Source organism: Corvus hawaiiensis, chromosome 13 (genome assembly GCF_020740725.1).
Source record: "Corvus hawaiiensis isolate bCorHaw1 chromosome 13, bCorHaw1.pri.cur, whole genome shotgun sequence".
NCBI classification, from domain to species: Eukaryota; Metazoa; Chordata; class Aves; order Passeriformes; family Corvidae; genus Corvus; species Corvus hawaiiensis.
This window is the reverse complement of record NC_063225.1, coordinates 19,735,099-19,757,619: the sequence shown is the minus strand read 5'-3', so window position 1 is coordinate 19,757,619 and position 22,521 is coordinate 19,735,099. Positions and strand designations below refer to the sequence as shown.

Genomic DNA, 22,521 nt, shown 5'->3' with positions numbered 1-22,521 from the left:
AATAACTTGCATTTTTGTATCTTCAGACACACAAACCGTTAGTGTTTGCACAGTAAATGGCAAAAAACCAAATTCCCACAGCATAAGAATTACAGGTTTATTAATAAAACCCATAAATCAGTTTGTATAAATGCTATGCCTTGTATTACATAATGGATGTGGATACTTCACCACACACCAAAATGATACGGTTCATACAAAATCCAGAGATTTTGCAATTAAGACAGCAAATCATGAATACATTAAAAAAAAAAAAAAAGGTAAAGTTTAAAAAAACCTCAATACTATGAGCAATAAAGAAGAAAAAAGCAGCAAAACTCTTCATGGTTCACAAGCAGAAAGATTCTATGGTAGAAGTAAAGGAGAGGCATCAACGTACTCCTGACTCTGAAGGTTTCAACTGAAATGAAGCAGAAAGTTAAAAAGACCCAACTTCAGATTCCAAATGAATCCACATTCCACATTACCAACAGGAACCTGCCTGAGCAAAGAGGAAGTGATCTCTTCCTCTTAAGAGCCCGAAACCCTCATATCCCCCAACTTCCCTTAGACGATAATTAATCACCAGTCCAATTGACCAGCTGCAGAGTAAACAGGGGGGAACAAACAGGAACAAACAGCAGAAGTATTACACTACATTGTCTCAAATTGAGCATGATTTACCACCATCTGCTCCTGGTGCCACAAACAGGACCACAGGTTAGAAAAGAATTAGGTTTTTCTCTTGTTATGAACTCACTGCTGTTTTGCTCTGACTCTTTCCTCCGGGTGTGCACCTGTCTTGCTGTTCCTGTCTCCCACTCCAAACCAGCCAGTGTCACATGGCAGCTAATTCTCCTGTGCAGATTTTCCTTACATTCCTTCTACTTTTAGTATCTTTACCATTTCATAATTAGTGTTTTTAAAAAATGTCCAAAGCATTCTAAATCTAAATATAGTCTATCCCAGGAAGAAGATAGTACCAAGCCTGTTGGTATAGACAGACCAGGCATTAATGTGGCAACCAAAATAATGAGATGTGACCACAAAAGTAACATAAAGACATGGTTGCTCACAGCACTGTCACCTCAGAAAGAGCACCAGTAGAGGCAGAAGTCATCCAAACTCTTCCACAGAGCACCTACACCAAGTACAAATGTCATGAGGCTACAGTTTGCTCCATTGTCAGCCAGCAGGAGGGAAGAGACAGGATAAAAATCTAGTAGGGGAAAAGAAAATCAAATGCGGAGCAATAGTTATGATACAGAAGGTTCTCAAAGAAAATCACTATGATGGTGGGAAATTAGGGAGGATAAAGGAAGACAAGGATGTCAAAAAGAGCTGAGTGAGAGATATGACATTGTTAAAGTTAGTTACGTTGGGGAAGGGCCCTGACAATCATTAGCTATAACCAAGACTCTGAAGTTTTCATCACTATAAATAATAAACTAAATTCCTTTAGTAAGACACTTAGGATGGAAAAGGGGAAGAGGCACATTATTTGCTTTCAAAGGTTAATGTGGAGTTGCCAAAATCTCTGACAAGAGATCAATGTAGCAACAGTTCTTTCATGAAAATGCAGTTAAAATTGAATCAGAATGGATTCAATGTTGAACAATTTTAATGAAGCAAGTGTCAAACAAGCACATCAACTTCTTAAAAACAAAGGAGCTCCAAAGTTTAATTACAAAAACATTGTACAGAAAACTTGGCATCTAAACAATTCCAAACACGTTAATCCAGCAAATGGATTCTGCTTTCATATATTTCTCTTAACATTTCTTTAAGTGACAAAAGCATTTTATTCTGCTCTTCTCCTTGACACCCACTTCATTTTTTTTTTTTTAATCAGTCAACACTGAAAACTGTAAACTGAAGTGACACTCTGAAAACACTGGAACGACAAAATCCATTTTTATAGGGTTAATCAACATAAATAAGAAGCTTCTTAATGAGACAAAACATCATCTGTCACATCATCAGTGAGCAAGATCTCAGTCTTCCCCCAGATGCTTCAAGATGGATAATCCACCCCACCTCCTTCCGTGCGGGGAAAAAGCAAGAGATTAGTCAGCCCCCAGCTAATAATACCACCTTAAATTCCCCTATCCTACAACACTTGCATGCTTCTCAGCAGAGATGGATGAGCAGCATCCATGAGCAGATTTCTGTAAGCAGGGCAGCCTGAAGCCACCTGACTTTACTGACGGATTGGATATGTTACAGCCTGGAATAGCATCCTACATTACATGGAATTTCTGGAGTCTTTATGGGATACAACTCCAGGTATTAGGTAGGATGCCACAGAACTTCAGGATTTTGTAAATCAGTTTTGGCTATGCAGTACATTTTGGCCACTTCAACAGAGAGTCAAACATCACCAGTTCTTAAAAACCAAGATACACACAGGAGATGAAGGTGCAGGTGCTTCTTCTGGAGACATTAATAACCTCTAGGATTTACAACATTCATTACAGAACCCATTAAAAAAGTTCATGGCAGCATCAGCTGGTCTCATCCATACTAAGGAGAGTGGAAGTCAATGCAGCAAACTGAGGTTCCTTTTTGTGAAGTCTTGAAAGCAAAACAGGTAACAAGAGAAAGGAGTTTCCTCCCTGAAGGAAGACTTGATTTACATGAAAATCCTTGCTACTGGGCTACAGCAATAACCCCAGGAGTAAGCTGAGACCTGGCATACAAGGTGCTGACCTGAAGATGGCTCCAGGCCAGCATGAAGTCCGTGTGTACAGCGCAGGAACGTATTTGTGTCACAGGTGCGTTAAAGCAATGCTGACAGCAACCCACAACAAAGAAAGCAACCTCCAATTCATAACAGGGAATCTCAACAGATGTCTTAAGCAGGAGCAAAGAGATTGTCACGTGGAAGCAAGAGCATTTCAACCACCCCCATAAAGCCCAGAGATGTCAAACAAGTGACGAGCCGAAGTCAGAATCAACAATTTGACAGGAACCAAAGGGCAGTGAAAGTTTTGAATAAGCCAGTGCAGACAGTGGGTGCCTTCAGCTCTGCCAGGAGATGTGGTGTAGCTCAGCAAGAACAGACTCAAACTTGCAGAGCTCTATCCAATGCAAGTGAAAGGCCATTTTGGTCACCTGGAACATAAAATTCTGAATGCTATGGGCTCCATGGGCAGTACTTGAACTGTACAAAAGGTGAGAGCACAAACAAGCTGTAATGCTGAGTTCTGTGGGCTACTATGCGGACCTAGTTACTAATAACCTTCTCCGCTCTACTAATTCATGCAAAAATATATGTGCTGCTTCCAGACATTGCTTCCCAGCACAGTGATTTCAGGAGGGCAGAGGAGGGGAAAAAATGCAATCCCCGTGCCCATTTCTCTTTTTATAGAAAACTGCTTTCCCCATGAAATCATTCTCTCAAAAAACAAGGCAATAACATCAAATTAGACTGAACAATGTATCAGAGGAAGGGCAAGCTTTGTGGGTTTAGTCTAAACCAAAGAATCCCGTTTTCCCTGCTGAGAACTAATGTTTCGCTTTCTATCTTGATTTCCACTGATCTTTGTGATAGTAAAATGCTCCAGCAAACATTTTGAAGAGATAACAGGAGACCTTCACAGAAGAGCAGGATGCAATGTGCAAGAGAGGTACTTGAAGAGAGGGGGGGGAGAGAGGAAGTCTGTCTCATAGTAGAATCAAGTCACAAAGCATCAACCACAGCCAGTCTCTAGCAGGGAGCAAACTCACATTGTAGGAATTGCAGGCTAACACAAAGAAAACAGGATTCTGCTTAAGAAAAGCTCCTATCAACATAGCAAGAGGCGTAGGACAAGACAGTGCACCAAGGAAAACTCCCTGTTAGAGCAGAGAACACAAGCGCTGCTATCCAGTACTGCAAAAATCAAGGAACAAGATCAAAAGAAGGAAACTAAATTGAAGGAAGGTAACCCCACAGGATAAACATGAAAACAAAATAAAAGACACTAGAAGACATTAGGCAATATAACACATCGAAGTTATTACTACAACATATACGCTGACACCATTTCACAAGCTGAGATTTCATCTCCACAGTCAGCCAGTCCACAGAACGCAGGCACCCTCACGCCCAGCAAAATCCATAAAAAAAATGTAGATTGCACAAAAGTTGCATGCTCTTAAATGATCACACAGAGGACAGTTCCAAATGTTTAGTGGGCGGTGTCCGTGGCTTCTTAAGGTCTCTTAATGCATTGATCTGTTTGTCTCCCTGACAAAACACACAGGCAGGGCCCAGGACAAACCCGCCATCCTGCCTCCCACCCTCGTCTTTCCCTCATGGCTTCTTATTCCACACTGGCCAAAAATATTTTGTAAAGCTTCCCCGGGTCACGAGACCTGCAGACGAAACAGAGAAATAAGGGTTAGAAGACTACAATCTGCCAGGACTTAACAGGCACCGTGACATGATTTTTTGGATGTTTGATCTGAAAACACAATGTTAAGCATAGCAAAGCAGCCTCTAGAGACAGAACTAAACTGAGTTGCTGTTTCCATCCAGTGCTAAATGACAAAACCCTTCCTCTTCTTCCCATATACTGTTTGCACAAAGAAGGTTTTTACCATGCAGTACAACAAAACCAAAATATTCACCAGTATAGTCAAACAATCCCTCAACACAATGTACTAAACCACCAAAACTCACCTCAGATCTGTGAAAGAGCTGCTTTCAGAAACATCATGATACAGCTTTCTGTGGAATTGATTTGTAACGTGTCTCAACCTCGGACAGACCACTCAGTTGATAGAGATTACATTCAGAATTAATATACTTCACATGCACATTAACAAAGGGACACCGATGATGACAGCTTGTTGATACAGTGTATTATGTGCCAGCTGAACCTTTTATCCAAAGCTTCCTTGTTTTCTAGGGAATCTCTACCGTTTTCTAGGTTTGCATCCAACAAAACCCAACCTTCTTCCTTCCAAAATTTTGCCTCAAAATATAATCATTGCCAAGTGAAAGTCAGTGTAATTAACAGTCCCATTAATTACTTGATCCTTATATTCCATTACATGCATGCCATTATACAGTGAAACTATGTGATTATTAATCACATTTTTAATTGCTTCACACTGCTTTGCTGCTGAAAAGAAGGAAGGCATTGGTGGGAAAAGGAAAGAAGGGAAAGGAGTATTATTTTTCAAATAGAGGGTAGAAAGAAGAATTTTAAAGCAAAAATTACTTTTTCTAAATCAATTACAGCCAAATCCAGTTTATCCAAGAAAACTGTATTTGCATGTTTAGGAACACAGAAATTGTCCATCCTTTAGGAAAGATGAAGCCACCTGGCAAGAGAGCGAAAGTCTAGATTTTAGTAGCTTTGAGATACGATTTTTCTGGCAAGATGCTTAAAGGACAAATATCCATTCTTGGGCCTGGCACACCCTTCTAATAACTGATGGATAAGAAACTGCTTTCCCTCTTAGCCATTCTGTAAAACCTCCCCTCCCCCAATTCTCTTTCTGAGCCTGAGAACTAATTGTAAACAGTATACGAAAAGGAGGAGGTTGATGAGCTGCTGAAAAATCCCAGACCTGGATCGACAAGCTGTTCCCTTCACAAATAGCAGCAGTAAAGGCACTTCTTTATTCTGCTGGGAGCTCAGTCATCTCTTAGAACTACAGTCCGTTCCATCTGGCTACCCTCCGGAAGGACAATGATCTCCCAGCTAAAGCCACACTATAATGGGAAATGTGTAATTAACTGTTCTACACAGTATCACAAAAGGTCAGAATCAGAAAGGATGAAAAGCTCTGTCTTCATATTTGCAGATGGCACAAGGCAGCTTTATTTGCATTTCTAAACACTATTCAAGACATGTACAGTAGATCTCTACATAATAAATGCCTAAGGAATGAAGGTATGTACTTTGTTAAAATAGTAATAGGCAAACTCCTCATGGCTGCCTAGTGCTGTGCACCATGGGGAAGTGAGAGGTGGGGGACATGCAAAGCAGCACACTAATGCAGAAAGACTGGTATTTACTTCTTTGTTAATTTGTTTTTCCACTCTGTTCTCTATTACAGTTTTCTAAGCTGTTAAACAGCAGCAAAAATACAGAATCATGAGATCAATAATAATCTATGCACAAGCCACATAAACACTAGTCTCAGCAAATGCTATGTATAGCTTAAACCATACCTCAGTGTTCCATTTACATGTAAACCTTCATACTCAGAACAGCTTGACTACAGGTGCTATAGAGCAGAGGCAGGGTATTTTCAGTTTATAACAGGATTGAGTTCACCTGCAACCTCTTGAGACAAACAGAATTTCCCTGTGGCCATCAGTTTCTACAATTACTGCTGAAATTTTCAGATTTACTTCACTCAAGAATGGAACCTTCTTCTAAATTAGTCACCCTGTTACCATTCTGTCAGAACTCTTACTCACCTTACACAAACACAAAAAGATCTTGGAGCTAAAGAGAATTTCAGAACCCTTTAATGCCATGGAGTACTTTCAACCGAATTTGACTTTCAAAGAAACAACCTGCTCCTGCAGCTTTGAGGAAGAAACCTTTTTGATTGTACAATATGGTGATCAGCACATGAATCAGCACCAGAACAGGTGCTAGAGGTACAGAGCAGACACCAAGAGCAGCCAGGGAGAGAACACTTACCCTGTCACTAACGCTCCAGCCTGTTCACCACATCCCGCACTGTGGCGATGAGGTTCTCGTTCTCCTGTGGGTTGGCCAGGATAATACTGTGCAGTCTGTTCATGTAGGAATCAATAGTATCCATCGTGGGGGTTTCCCCGCTACCTACAGTGAACATAGTGAAATAAGCCACAAGGTATTTTGATGACCACAGCAATTCCCAAAAGTTCACACTGTGCTAAGGGTAATTTGTGCCAACACACAAACTGCTATAGGAAGTGATTTTGCTACACGCCACCTCTCGTGACAGATTCTGCAAAACCATGTCTTCCTAACTCCATGAAGTGAGTAGTTCCAAGGATATCAGGACTAATGAAGCATGCTTCTCTTTGATTGGGGTCTCATAGTTGATTATAACAAACTCTTTCAGCTGGGCGTTCATAGAATCTAAGTGGATTCCCTGGCAGTTGACAATACAGACACAGCCTTTATTTTAATCAAGGAACTTGCAGGTCCTGTCTATTCTATTTAGTAACATTTTCATAAAACAAGTAAAGGAGAGCCAGGACTGAATATGTGTCTCACTTTATCAGGAAGAGTAAGAGCAATAAGAAAATAAATGTCATGTTGAAATAAAGCACTGACTCTACATTTTCCCCTGCATGCATTTTAATATTTCATTATCCAATGCAACGAAAGCTCAGAAACAGCCAAGAGCACAGAACTACAACAGCAGACCATGTGTTCTCAGCTCACAACATCATATAAACATGAGCAGTTAAATTTAACAGTCTCACCTGGCAGTGGGACTCCAGCAAAGCTGCTGGTGAGTGCCTGGCGCAGGGTCTCGAGGTGCTGCTGCAGCACCGTGTTGCGGCTCCGCTCCTGGATCACATCCACCTCCAGCTTCTCCACGGCCGTGCGCATGCTCTCCACGTGTTTCTGCAGGGCAGCGTTCCTCTCCTCAAACTCCATGTTGGATTTGCGCAGCTGCCGCAGCTCCGCTTCACGTGCTGTGGACATCAACCCATTTCCAGAGAGTCAAAAAACTGCTAAAAACATATCTAGGAGTGGTAGGCAATGAGGCAGAATGTTCTGGAGTGCTCAGCTGATAATTACAAATGGTGCAGTTGTGGTTTATAGACAAAAAGCATCCCATCACAGAGTGACAATAGCACCTACAGTAGCACTTAAATAGAGTTAACTCCTAGAGAGTGAGACAAATCAGAAAACATTCAAAGCATGAGAATGGAAGTGAATGGGGGAATTGATCAGGGAGCAAGACTGCAAGACTGAATTCAAATGCAATCAGAATGAAAAAGCTCAGCAGCAGTGCTAAGAATCCTGCAAACAAGACACCAGTTATAAAAATAATTTTCTATTGACCATGGAAAGTATCTGAATCTTAATTCTGTTCAGTCAAGAAAGTCTTCAGGAAATATGGCAAAAAAACCTCTAAACTCTTGAGACACACAGATATGAAAACCAAACAGAGTAACAGAGTATCAGTGTAATCTTCCACATATTGGGGGGAAATAAAATAGTGCTAACCAGCCTGAATCATCATCATCATGCTACATCTTAGCCATTTCTTAGTCCTATAGAACAGTAGATACAGCTAGGACTGGCTGGAATAAGCCTCAGAAACATTCTCAAAAAAGGCTAATTTGGGAAGACAGTGTCAGGAAAAACTGCTTTTCAGCCATTGTGTATATACAGAAGTAAGGTAATAGCAGAAACTATACCCAAGTCATTACTTGAGCTGAGACAGGAGAGTGCAAAGACTCTTCAGCTGGACAGCATTTACCAAGAACTTTGGAAAAGCAAGGAGGAAAGGGTCCTGCAAAAGTTTAACTTACCTTTACTATGATTCAGGAACTCTTCTGTGAAGATTGGAATATCAAAGACAGATCTCTCCTTTGTATCTGCTTCTTTCTACAAAAGAAAGAGTAGTAACATAGCTAAACAGTTTGTTTTCAGGAATTCATTTAACTGTTTTGATCATGAGAATAAAAGGCCAAGGAGACCTGAGGCAGCAAAAACACTGTACAGATCAAAGACACTTCCAGCTCCTACCAAGAAAAGCCAAAGGATGTGTCAGCTTTTCAAGATATAGGTTTAATAAAACATCATCATTAAGAAATAACACATAACATACTAAAATACACTCTTTCACCCTAATGACAACATATGTGAGAATTACTCCGTTTTAAAAACTATTTGATGCATTTATATTTTCCACCATCAACCAACTGACACATTCTGAAACAGTCTTTACAGAAACATCAACGAACAGGAGACAGAGTGAGCAAAATGCATAGTCAGTTTCATGGTTCTTGGTCTTTCACCACCAAAGCAAAGAACACTTTTAAATCAGGAAATGCTCTACAACTTAGTCAGAAAACTGTACAAAATGTGTTTCGACTCAAGGCAAAAACCCCCTACTACAATATACTTCAGTCACCACTTCTAAATTAACAAGAATTAATGCTTGTTTTAGCACCTGAATCATTATGGACAAAGTCAATGCAAATTTGGTGTGATAAGCTGCAGCAACTACAATCAACCTGTAACTTAACACAGAAACAAAGTTAAGCAGGAAAGAGTGTCCATGGAGAACAAAAGCTTTTCAAAACTCTCAGACACCATGGTTGATAATGTGCCACAAACTTATCATCCAGAAGCGCAGTGTTACACATGACTGGTGTCCTCCAGCAGACAACCTAAATGTTTGACAGCTGATAAGGGAATTCTGGTCCCTGAGTTCAGAGTATCACGTTGGTGCCTGCCACACAGAGGGGCTACATGGGGTGAACTGAATGCCATTTGACAGTCAACCAACACAGACAAGACTAGATGGAACTACAGCTACCCTGTCTTTACTTAAGGAGACAGACTGTCCATTGATTGCTTTTAAGGATAAGCTGACTTTTATTGTCTGGCACAATTACAGCTGAGGAGCTCTGTATTTACTGAGTGAGAACTCAAACCTCACTTGGCCTGAATCAACTGAACACACACTAGAATCAGGCAAGACTGGAGGGAAAGGTAACAAACCTTCCCAGCTCTGTGAGGCACAGCAGGGTTTATTTGGGGTTCGTGATCACACGTGCTTTTCACTGAAGTTTTTGTACATGCTGCTACAGGGCAAATGTCTCAAGAGTATATTTAGAAAGAGAAGTCATACACAGAAGTGTGAATAATGCATTAATTTTGTCTGAACACTGTCTAGATGACTAAGAATTAATTTGACCCCAAAATCTAGGATCTCAACATTAACATGCACTAAGAAATGCTGGCAGTTATGAAGCTTGGTTAGAACACTTATAGAACATCCATCTTGAACAGTCTAATTCATGCTCACTACTACTACCTATGTGCAAAGAGCCACTGGCTTGGATCACCACTGGCTCCTACAGAATAGATGGTGGAGGAGAGAGTACTGCAAAGAAGATATTCTCTTTGCAACCCTAGGATACAGGTTCTTCAGGTAAAAACCAAAAAATATTAAGGCCTTTAGATGTAACTGTCCAGCTTCCAAAAGGCAAGAAATTCCACTAAGCAGAAGAGTGATCATTAAAACCATCACCACTCTCCCATTACAAAATACATTACCCAGCACATAAAAGATCCTCTTGAGAACCCTCAAGTACTTAAGCCACTCTGAGGTTCACTGAAGATTAAAATCATAAGGCTTTGATTACCTCTTATTGAAAGGGACCCAGTCTGTTCAGCTCATGTATCATTTAGTCATCCCTCAAACCAAAAGAGAATCAAAATTGTTTCTATCATTTGCCTTAAATAAGATTGAAATGCTTCAAGAGTCAACAATCTTATCTGGTTACTAAGACTGAGGCTGAACTTTGAAGATTCTGCAACAAATCAGACTTGAAGTTCATAGAGACTTGGTCAAGTAAGGTAATGAGATAGCTGAGATTTTGCAGGGGTTTAAGCTCACCCTTCCTGCTACCCTCAGGCTGCAGACAATAGAAGGAACAGATATAATAAATATACGATGCCATTAAATGTTCTCAGAGTAGGTGCCACCAGGCAACCCCTGCTCTCCTCAACCTGTGTGCAAAAATCTTTGAAAGCTTTCCACTAACAACTCTAACAGAGTGCACAATGCCAGACCTACTTGCAATCAAGCAGCTTGAGGAAATAAACAATAACAGAACAACAGAGAACAATTATTCAGGGGTTTAGTCACTGCGGATGACAATAGTGCACATTGCTATATGTCATATTTATGAAACTAGAATTTGACGGAAAAAAATGTTCTATTTCATGCCCATAGATGAGCTCATGGGACAATGTGTGCATGTTTTTCAAGGCAATATCTATTAAAAGTTCTCTCTCATCCTTTAGTTATATTTTATTATAATTAGTATTTGAATTGCCCATCACGAAACTCTCTAGAGGTCAACTCTATGCACAATATTTAAAATTACCTCAACACCAACTCACAGAAACTACATCATAAACACTTAACTGAAGCAAGGGAAAGGAAAAAGGTTTCTTTGACCTTATCTTCTTATACTCTCTCAAAAAATAACTTCATCAGCTTGTACCTACTAATCACAAACACAACAACAAAAGTCAGTGCGGACAGGAGAAAGCAGCAAGACAACAAAAAGCTTTAGCCTCACTTCCAGTTACAACTTGATAGACACTTCTAAAAGCAATCTAAGTTTTTTCTGCTTATTCCCAACCTATACAGGATGATAATACTTGGCTTCCCCACACAAAAGATGTGAAAGCACATCAGGTGATAAGCATGTGGGACTTCATAAATACAAAGGTGAAAAACATCAAGCAGTCAAAGGCACAGTTTCAGAGTAGGATGCCTGACTGACAGGTTGATGTTCAGCTGTATCTGATGAAGCTTAGAAGTCCCACAGGGTGAGGAGAATTCTTTTTTAACTGCATTTATGATGTGAAAGATCAGCAATGATAACTTGAATTAGAAGGGTAAGAGGGAAGACTCCAAATTTGTAGTTTGTCACCTGTATAACTTAAACGTTATGTAACAGTCAATCAGCCTAGAACTTGAAGACTTCAGTTTTTGTACAATTAAAGACAAACTTGGATTCAGCGACTGTAGAATCAGAAAATGTGGGGACCATGTACTTCTAAAGGATAATCTCACTGCAAGCACTTCCTTTAGGAGTTAATAAAAGGCATATAAAAACATGCTACCAAAACATTTTCCTGAAAGTGAAACTTACTTTCTGTCAAGTAGACAAGACCAGTAGTTGCCTCTCAGCAGTGCTCAGCCTTGTCACTGATGTAATGAACACATTAGAAGCCAAGTGGATTGCTTTCCCAAGGCAAAAAACCTCACAAAGAAAAACAGATCTTTCAGACAGCCCTACTGCTTACAAGTGAAGAGGCTGTGTATAAACAAGATTTTTTCATTGCTCTTTGTTTGCAATTTATTGGTAACCATGAAAATAACTCTGTGGCCTTAGGTAATACAACTGGAGAAAGCTGCAGCATTTCAAGGGGAGAGAAACCATAGTCAACCAAGACACACAAGATTCGTGGTAAGATGCCTGTGCTGTAGTTGATGAGCTCTATCTCCAGACATTATCACTCTTTTCCAATATTTACATATGTAGAGGGAGAGGGAAGGCAGGAGGAGGTTTAAGCCAGAGATTTTCCAATTATTTGGTTGCTTTACCCGTTTTCTTCTCAAAGAAGCCACAAGCATTTGTGTTACTGCAAAAAATCAGTACTTGAAACAGCCACCTAAAGGTGCTAACTTGGCAGGTTTATTGAGGTCTCACACTATATTTAAGTTCTTAACATTGAAGTACAAAACAGACCTATGTTTTAAGTGTACTCTATGCTACATTTCATCTCAGATCATTTGTACCTGCCCAAGACTTACCAAATTTAGTTTTGTCATACTAATGAGTGTAAGTATACTCAGTGGTTTCTAACTTTTCCAAACCTGCATTAGGAAGATAAAGAATTCACACTCAAGTTCTGATAAACTGGGTTTTGTCTTCACTAGAAGTTTTTTTTCACCTGAAAGTCTACCCACTGATGTAAGTGTAGAATGAAGAAGTTTACCTCATGGTCATGAGCTGGCTGTCTTGCTCCATCTGAGAAAGAAAAACAAACAACAACTCTCAAAATAAACAAAACTGGAGAAAATGACCAAAGAATTAAAGTAGTTACACAACCATAATTACACAACAGTTCTAGACAGACTTGTGCAGCTCTCCTAGTAAGTCACAGAGAAGTTGTGTCTAACTTCGATGCTCTTAATGCACATCCTCCAACACAATCTAGATACAGTTAAATTCACATGAGTCTAACTCCCTTTACACGCAGCTGATGTAAATGCCACAGAATGAACACATTCACTTTTTAACAAGCCTTTAAATGAAAGGCTTTAAAGTAGTGCCAGACTACATGACTGGCTGGGAATCTCCTGTTGTTCTAGCTAGGCACATATTTTTGTCCCATTCAATACCTTGTCTGTGTGATTTGCCTTTTTGTCTGTCCTGTGCTTTCCTGCTAAAGACTTTGTAGGCTTCAGTCTTCTGGTACTGCTCCAGCTCCCGCATATAACGCTCCTTATCTCTATCTGCTTCATCAAGGTATCGCTGAAACAAAAAAGTCCAAGAGTTTCAGGGAGTTTCCTCCCCTTCAGGAGGAAGGGAAGAAAAACAACTTGTCAGATGAAGTGCTGATCCATTTCACCTATGCAAACAGGAAAGGAGTGAAGAAACAATGAGATGCAAAGACATAAGATCTCTGGATAAAACTACTGTATTCTGGTGTCCCATTTTTCTCTCAATTTTTTATAATAACTATTCTGTTAACTTTTTTTTTGTTAGGCCTAGGAGTAACTTGCTACTAAGCTACTCTACTCAACTGAATGTTACCTACACTACAGACTAAACACTTCAGAATTCCTGTTCTGTGGCCAGGATTAAGTTCTGCTAAACAATAACATCTTTACAGATGATGCTTTATGGTTCAGACCTGTAACAATGGGGTTCCAAATACACTCTTGTTTTCATGCCCCACAGACAAAAAAGCACCACCACACACTTGGCACATCTGAGAGGTGAACAAAACATCATTGCTATTGCAAAGAACAGCATAAAAATAAAAGAGCCTGGTTTTAATTGATATAATCTATCTGCATTTTGGTTAATAGAAGTCATTTTTTATTAGCCTGAAGGTATTTCACACATCTGCATGACAGAATGAGCTTAGCTGGAAAATTCTTTAAGGGAACTGATTAACTGCAAAACATTTAATGAATGGTCACAATGCTTACTTAATGGGATCCCTTCAAGAAAAAAGTTGCTTTCTCAATTTTTTTCTCCAAATGAGTTTAAAATTCAGTGAATGTCAGAATTAAATCAAAGTGAACCTTAGTCACCTGGTGTTTTCATTAAGTCATCATGACAGTACATATAAGTTATGATTTCCTTACATTTGCAACACAGTTTCGACCCTGCTGATGACATTAGACAGACTTGTGCAGCTCCCCCAGTAAGTCTGCTGATGAACACTGACTGACCCAGTGTTAACATTCTGGACTGGGGTGCAAATTTGGTGATGCTGGGTTGCCATTGCTTTTGGACATGTTATTAGTCTGTAAGATATTAATTCTTCTTTTCCATCTCCAGCAATGTGTTGCTGAAAGGGCTCACCAGTCTTCCCTTGACCTGCTCTGAGAGTTAGTTAGAAGCTTACAGCTTTACTCAAGGACAGATTCCCTGGGGATTGAAAAAGCAGCATACAGAATAGAGATTTGAGCTCAATTTCCTTTTTCCTAGGTTAAAAATCTGCCTCAGACATGATAAGAATATGTTAAAATGCAGGGGACAGAGGGGCTGAATGTCTTTTTACGTTCTCTCCCAGTAGACATTTTCATCAGGAGTATGCTCCCCACAAGACATCCCCTCCATGGATGTATACTTCCAACCTTACCTAAGAGCAATCCTGACTTTTCTCTAAGCAACATCATTCTCACTATCCCTGACACCAAATCAACTGCTTTGCCTTGCCACACATTTTCCATTATAGTTAAATCACAGTGCCTATGCACCATTTTACATCATCTCTAAGTTGTACTCTACAAGCTTAGTAAAAAGCAACAAAAGGAAATCTTGCTTTTTTGCATCATCCCATTTTTCATTTTACCCTTAGAAGTATTTTTCAAAGTTCAAATATCAGGATTAAATTAATGAGAGCATTCAGCTGCACTGTGATTTAGAAACTGCTTTGCAGTAATCTCCAGCTGGCAATCAGGTGTGGACAGTAAGATACCCACTAGCAATTAACCCATTAACAAGGTCCACTCCAGAAGGCCCTAATTAATCAGCCCAAACATGGCCTTGAGCTCCATTTACTTATCAGACAGTGCAAAAGGCCACAGGACTCCCAACTAGGAGACATCACATCCCAAGACTCTGGCCTTATAAGTCTCAGCTCTATCTGAGCTGGTACAGCAGAGTTACATCCAGATGGATCACACAAACTATGGGATGTCTCATTAGAGCAATTCCCCCCATTCTGGATGCATTCTTGCATTACCTAGAGGATACAGTTCTCCCCGAGTCACACCTGGAGGAGATGCTACGGCCCTGCCAGGGTTCATCGTTTGAACCTGTGCCCCTTACTTTGAAATATCCTCCCAAACACGATTTCAACCAAAAGCCTGTGCTCCCTTCCTCACTAAGCAACATCCCCATTTAACAGTAACCATACCCAACAAGGACAAGGGAGTGTAGCAGTACCCGTTTCTCCTCAGGAGGCAGTTTGCTCCACTCATTGCCCAGCATCCTGGTGATCTCTGGGAAAGGGACTTCCGGCCTCTTTGCTCGCAGCTGCTCCCTACGCTCGTTCATGAACCGCACGTACCCTGTGAGGGGCGATTTGGGGGCATTGGTGTCCCTAAGGGGTTTCTTCCTCTTTCTCCCTTTGGCCCAGCCTCCTCGTTTGGTTCTCTGCTGCTGCAAAATGAAAACAGAAGACAATTCAGACTGAGTGAAAATAAGCACATCTGGAAGGAATAAACAATTTCATCAGGAGTACATTGCTGCAAATACCTCCTCTCCCATGGATGCAGGTTTCAAACCTTACTTTAGAGCTATCCTGACTTTTGTCTAAACAAAGCCAAACAAGTCTCATTGTGAAAAGCAGTTTACAGTTTCTCCTAGTCCACAGGAACAAGAAAATAACATTGGCATCAACTTCTGATTGCAAAATCACAAGGACTGATAATCCTCAACATGATCATCTTAACTAATGCAACTGCAAATATTTTTTTATTACTTGTTTGCTTGGTTTTGGTTATTCTCACCCTCACATACCCTCCACCCAAGTCATTTACTTCAACAGGCTTTTTGGAGAGATCTTGTGCATTAGTTAATAATTGATAACTAGTCATTTTGCACCTTCCAGATCTTTGTCCTTCATGCACAATATGCCCAAAATGTGGGTGTAAGGACAGTATACAGGCTGTCCAACTCTCATCTGTTCAGTAGATTGTCTTTCCCACTAATCACCTCCAATGGAGTAACAAACAAACTCCAAAGGAGGGAATATTTTAAGATGTGCCTGGGGCATACTGTGAGTTCACAGGAATAACATCATTATCACTCATCGTCTTGGCTTCAAGCTATTTCTACAGCAATCTCTGGACAACACTACTTTCTAATGCTATGTACATACAACTATTTTCAGTACTTCTAATGTTTCCCCAGATCAACATGTTCCTGCCATCGTGTTACTTTTTGTTGTCTTCCTGGAATTTTATTACTTAATTTAAAAAGGACATCAGAGCTGAAAACAAACTACAAGGAGGGATACCAAATGCACCTATCAAAAAAAACCCCAAAAAACCCCAAAACCACTTCCAAGTCAAACTTCAGGTCCTTCATGATTTAGTCACCAAAAATCAGAGTTGGATGGTACACATAGTTTACAGCATAATGGTTTTAAAGACATCAGTTACTACCAGAACAGTACAATGGTCTCACTTTGCTGGCTCACAAGAGAGAAAATAAGTTGTGGCAGTTGAACATTCAGTCCTGAATGCAGCACCAGCCTGTGGGCCCCTCTGGCTAAGCTGAGACCCATGTGCCGTGCTCTGCACATTCCAACTGCCAGCTATCTGTGTGCAGCTGTGCAACACAGGAGAAAATTAGGGAATCAGAAGAAGAAAATGGCAAAGGGATAAAAATTTGTGATTCTATTAAAAAAAAGTATGAGCACATAAGACAAATATAATGACAAAATTCCATGCCTTTGCTTCACTGAATAGTTACTATTATTTCATCTCACCTCCTCCTCAGGCTTCTGCTCAGTGGTTTCAGCAGCAGTAGAAGACTCATTTTGCAGCTGCTGAGCCTGTGACAAGTCCTCCACCAAATCTGGGTTATTCACAGGCTGCGAAGTTCCACCACCGAATGAACTCTCCGAATTAGCTAATCTGAAAAAGCACAGAAGAGGAGAACAAAAAATTTAATCATCTTTCCTATATCACTTCCTCCCTAATCTCCTAAAACATGCAAAAATGTTGCAAATATATTCATTCTCACACTAGTAAGAAAAAAGGGGATTTAAAAGTGATTTTTGAAGAACTGGCAGTTCCATCCAAGCAACCACTATAACTACCACAGTGCCTATGGACGTTCAGACCCAGTTTGATTTTTAAAGAGGTATTTTGTTTCATTTTTAGTGAAGCATTTGATTACACAACTTTCAGGCAAGTGTATGTTTGGATCAGAATCCAGACAGCATGAATCTACCCTTCTTCAAAAATACCATAAGGAATTTGACATTAAAAGTTTCATCACCAACCAAGATACAGCTTTCTGGATGTGTTTAATGTATTTCTCCACAAATACATTTAGAGGTCTGTGGTTGTGTATGATCTTGGATTGAACTTCAGTCCACACAATCTGCTGTTCATACATATGGGTATTTAAACACATGACTAGCTCCCAACAGGCTCCAGAATGGCCATTATTTAATTTTGCTGCAAGAGCTGTATCAATCTACCTTACTCCAAAAAAGGGCGAGATGTCTGGAGGCAAAAAAGAAGACCAAACATGTAGAAATACTTCTGAAGGTACACTTGAGTGATGGACACGCATTTTGGGGCAACAACCCCCTGGACATTTTGAGCACTGTGCTCAGTGGGCAAGTTAATATAAGATTTTTGGACTAATCTCAGATTCTAAACCCTTCTTGAGGCTAAAGATTACTTGCCCTTGCCCAGTTACAGTCATGAAAATTCCTTTAACAGCAGGGTATGCTTCAAGTCTCCTTTGCTCATTTATACCAGTCTAAAGCTACTCATGTCTATGGCAAATTTTAAATATTCAAAGTAACTGTTCCTATTGATGTAGAATACAGCTATAAAAATTTGATGTATATTAACAGAATTGTTATTTGAATGCCCATGGGAATATCTGTCTTCAGGGAGAACAGCATATTTTCATTACTCACTACAATCAGCAATTGTGACATAATTACTGGTAAAGACACAACGGCTGGTGAGATCCACGCCTGACTTCGAGACACCAGATTAAGTTCATATTACTGACAATTAGAGAGGGAGCAAGGGAACAAAGCAGACACCCTCCCATAAGTTAATTATATTTGGTGTTTGTCAGAAAGAATAGGAACAGCGCAGCTCTGGATACACTGTTAGGGTTTGAAGAGTATTTCAGTTTTCCTCTCCATTCCCCCTTAGCAGAGAAGCTCTCTAAACTATACCTACAGGAAAAACTTCATGTGATGCAACCGCTTGCAGCAAACACTCATGAAAGCTCAGCCAAAACACTAATACCTCTTAAACACAAGCCTAATTGGAACATGGACTTAATTTGGCACCAACAAGTTTGAAGCCCCAGATAAGTAAATCCAAATTCAGGCCCATTTGAAGTGAAAGTGTCCACATTCATTTTCACAGGGCTTTACCTGACTGCCAAGTCTGAATTTTACTTCTTGGTACTTTACAAAACAGAAAAGAAGTTTCAATTATCAAAACGCAGCAAGAATTTCATGTATTCTTAAAAGAAAACTTCTTTTGGCGTTGTGATTTTAAGAGGCCATTGTTGCAGTCTGCAAAAGCAGAGTCAGACTGACAAAAATGAGACATCAGTCTCAGTGATCAGTTTCAGACATCAGTTTCAGAGATCAGTGATGAACAGTATGTCTTTAATTGAAATCATTTACTTAGCAGGGACCACTATGACCAACAGATGCTTCCTCCCACTCTGTCCCCATAAAGTCACTTGTCTTAAGACCAAAATCCTAGAGATTTACCTTTTAAAGCTAAGAGATACTAAAGAACAGTTTGTGACCACTTCCATCAGCTCAGATGAGTTCAGGTTTCTCCTAAACAGCATCCTGTGAACTTCTATCAAGGCCAAGGGAATGTTGCAAGATTGAATTTTGTCAGGTTTATTTCTCTTTTTAGAAATTACTGAGAATGCCCTCCTCCCACTGAAACAATTTCCCTGATAAGTACAGAGATAGTATCTACCAGCCAAAGGTGAAAAAGGAGTTGCTTACCCAGTTACATTAATTTCACTACCTTCCTTAGATCCATCCTCATCTGTAAAAAGTGGAGGAAGATTGGAGCCAGCTACCAAGTTCTCCATATCTCTGGGGGAAAAAAAAATACAGGTAAAAAAGGTTAACTATGTCATTGTTACCCTTCAGCAGCACTTCAACTCAAACATCATAACGTACCACAAATTTTTTACCCCATGAACCAGTTGGCCAGTCATAGCTGATTGACTTCAGGACAGATCCTGAGGGCAGATGTGCTTAAGGTCAGACCACAAAGACCGTAAATGACACTTCAATTCCAGGTTTCCATTTTAACTGAGCCCTGTGCCAATGCCACAGTGTTGTTGGAAATTCCTGCAATTCTATTTTATCCCTCAAGATAAATCTTCGTTCACCATACTCATCAGAAAGGTAGGCAGATCCTGCTCTTCCAGTCCACCTGCCTGATTATTCTTCACTGTGCACCCCTCACCACAGGTTTGTGTTGACCCCAGAAAAAAACTGAAACCAAGCCCCCCCTGAAGTTTCAAATTAAGATTGTACTAATAATTCCTTGTCCAGATTTTCACAATTAATCTATGTGTGCAGTTGAGTGCTAAGTAAGAGAACACAGCTATTTAGAGTATTTTACCTTCAATCCCATAGAACAGTTACTGAAGCACTACCAACTGCCCCCAAGTTAGAATTAGTTCCATTTGTAACCTTGTGGCCTGTCACGGGAATTTAATGTGAGAGATGAAACCCAAAGCTTAATCAATCTATTTATCCCCTTCCTTACTAAAATACAAAACTGTTGTATTTTAGTGGTAAAAACCCAAACAAAACCAAAAACCCTTAACAAACTCACTGTACGATTATGAGTCGCCAGTTTAGGCCATTTTGAAGGGCCACTCTACTTAAATTCCTGTTCCTTCAGTTTAGGAGTCACCCTTGATGAGCAGCAGATATTCAACTTGATTACTGCTATCCCTTTCGGCCAGCACACTCGGACTTTGGGCCTCAAGGGACTGAGGAAAGCTATCATCTTGTACTGCTTTCTCCTGGCTTGGTGTGCTTTCCACTCAGCACTGAAATCCAAGTGATCTGAGACATAAAATCCTGCTCCATGTTTTTAATATTATATGTGTTTTCCCACATCCCACCCCAGGTCCAAACATAGAGGTTTTTTCTACAAAGGTCACTGCTTCTTACATCCTATAGGTTTTGCAGATCTCTATCACAAGAATGACATGGATGATATTCACCCTTTTTCTCTTCTGTTTTCCAGCTGCTGAGATCCTTAAACCATCCTCAAGGATCCTATCATCCTGACTCCTTATCTAGAAAATAATTAAAGCTAAGCAGATGGTGGTACAGACACTGATCTCTAGCAGAGGAACACCTTTACTTGTGTACAGAAAAGGCTCAACCAGGAGTGAAGAAATCAAATTCCTGTGCTGCCATTACAAACCAGGGACTGAATACAGTTTTGGGGGTTCAGCCTTAGAGCTGTGGCACAGCTGGAGACTGACCAGCAAAGGGCTTCCAGGATGCTCAGGGATCTAAAGCACCTGGCCTGATAAGGAATGGTGAGGAAACTGGGCTTGCTCAGTCTGGCAGAGGGGGCCAAGGGCCAATCTAACAGAGCTTAAAGCTACTGGATGGCAGTGGCAGAGATGGCAGAACCAAATTCTTGCCAGTTATACTGGCTTTGGAGGTTCACGCTGGACACCAGGAAGCGTTCCCAGAGAGGTGGAGTCTATCCTGGTAGATTTTAAATGCTGAAAGCTGTAACTGACCTAAACTAGTGTTGGTAATAGTCCTGCTCTGAGAGGAAGGCTGGACTAAGATGACCTCCCTCCAGATGTCCCTTCCAAGCAACATCTGCAGCTCTATGAATCAGAACTCCACATTACAGGGTTTTTTTTCAAATCCTAGCATCTCTGATAGGAAAAGAAAGACAAATAATATAATGCTGTTAAGAAAAGTAGTGAGATACTCTGGTGAAACAAATATGATTTTAATCCTTAAAGAAGGCAGTGCAAACAATACTTCCTCACACATAGAAAAGAATCTACACACATAGAAAAGAAACTACATCAAGGCTGGGACTTTATGTATCACAAGAAATCTGAAAATTCAACTAATTTGAAAATTAAGCTCTTCACTGATGTCCAGGAAGCTGTTTAAGCACAGCTTCTAAATATACAATATAAATTGCTTCATGCAGTTATCAACTAACAGGGAAGTTAAGTTCTGCTTCATGTTACACAGTATTCATCAGTCAAAAATCTTAAATTATGATTTTTAAAAAAGGAAGCCTAAGCAATTATGCCCATTGTGACCTTCTCACCAGGTCCTGATCTGTCTGCTCATATCTGACCCAAGCTCACTTTCAAACTGCAGGGAGGCAGCTGGACACCAACCTTAACAACATATAAACAGAACACAAACACAGGAAGCTGGGAAGACCATACACTTTTTTTATTTATCCCATATGTTTTAGATAGTAACTCTTTCAGATGACACTGACCCACATCCTAAAGAAAAAGTAACATCAGTGAATTTAAAATGGCTTCTAATCAGTTCCAGAGAGCAAGAAAACAAAACAGTTGCCCTAAAGCTCACTGAGAGCAGATGGGAACCTACACAAGTCTTTCAGTCCCATTTCTCAGGGATAACCCTCCCTGCTTTGCTCCGAACCTTTGCTCCAAAATCGCCATCCCCTTAGTTTCAACCCCACTGCAGAGCTACATGTTTATTGAAACACAGTTAACTAAATTCAGGGCAAAAGAAACAATGTACACTTAGTTTTCTAATGGCTTGCACATCTCCCCTATTTTCATTTTTTAACTATTTCTACCCAAATGCAAAAAGAAAACTGAAACTGCTGTTAAAACTCTAAACCCTACCAGCCCTACAATTCAATGCAAGGAAGCATCTCCTCCAAATAAAACTAATTGAAACTGGAGCAGCTCTGAGTTCACTGTACTGCTACACTACTGGTTGTGTTAGCTCAAGAAAGCAATCAGCTAAGCAGGAATAGAGAGACTGATTTATTCATTAAGAACAGTATCTGATAGGATTTCAAAGGTTCAACTAACACATACACTAGCATTAGTTACACTTCTTTATGAGCCTAGAGAAGATCCTATGCTATCAAAAATGTGGCTGAATTTATCATTTTCTTTCCCTCTCTTCCCTCATCAATCATGATTTCATGATATAGAAAGTGAACAACAGTATTTCATAACTTTCAGTTCAAGTTTTTCAGCTGGACATTTTGGTTGCATGCCAGAGATCATACCTGTACAAAATTGTACAGAGTGAACCAACATGGTCTGACAGAATTACTCAGGAAATGAAAGAAAAACTT

At 40.1% G+C, this 22,521-nt stretch overlaps 1 protein-coding gene across 4 annotated transcripts in view; it reads right to left on the bottom strand.

The window, feature by feature from the left end:
* Positions 1-1,582: 1,582 nt before the first annotated feature.
* The window catches only part of HMG20A (high mobility group 20A), a 38,616-nt gene continuing 17,677 nt past the window's right edge, over positions 1,583-22,521 (bottom strand). For all 4 annotated transcript variants that reach the window (XM_048317520.1, XM_048317522.1, XM_048317519.1 and 1 more), the window contains 9 exons: positions 19,167-19,259; positions 16,926-17,073; positions 15,377-15,592; positions 13,093-13,225; positions 12,687-12,718; positions 8,468-8,543; positions 7,406-7,621; positions 6,630-6,773; positions 1,583-4,338 (listed from right to left, as the gene is read on the bottom strand). In XM_048317520.1, coding sequence (XP_048173477.1) covers positions 6,637-6,773; positions 7,406-7,621; positions 8,468-8,543; positions 12,687-12,718; positions 13,093-13,225; positions 15,377-15,592; positions 16,926-17,073; positions 19,167-19,255 — 1,047 coding nt within the window. In that variant the 5' untranslated portion in view covers positions 19,256-19,259 and the 3' untranslated portion in view covers positions 1,583-4,338; positions 6,630-6,636. The remainder of the gene's footprint in view (positions 4,339-6,629; positions 6,774-7,405; positions 7,622-8,467; positions 8,544-12,686; positions 12,719-13,092; positions 13,226-15,376; positions 15,593-16,925; positions 17,074-19,166; positions 19,260-22,521) is intronic.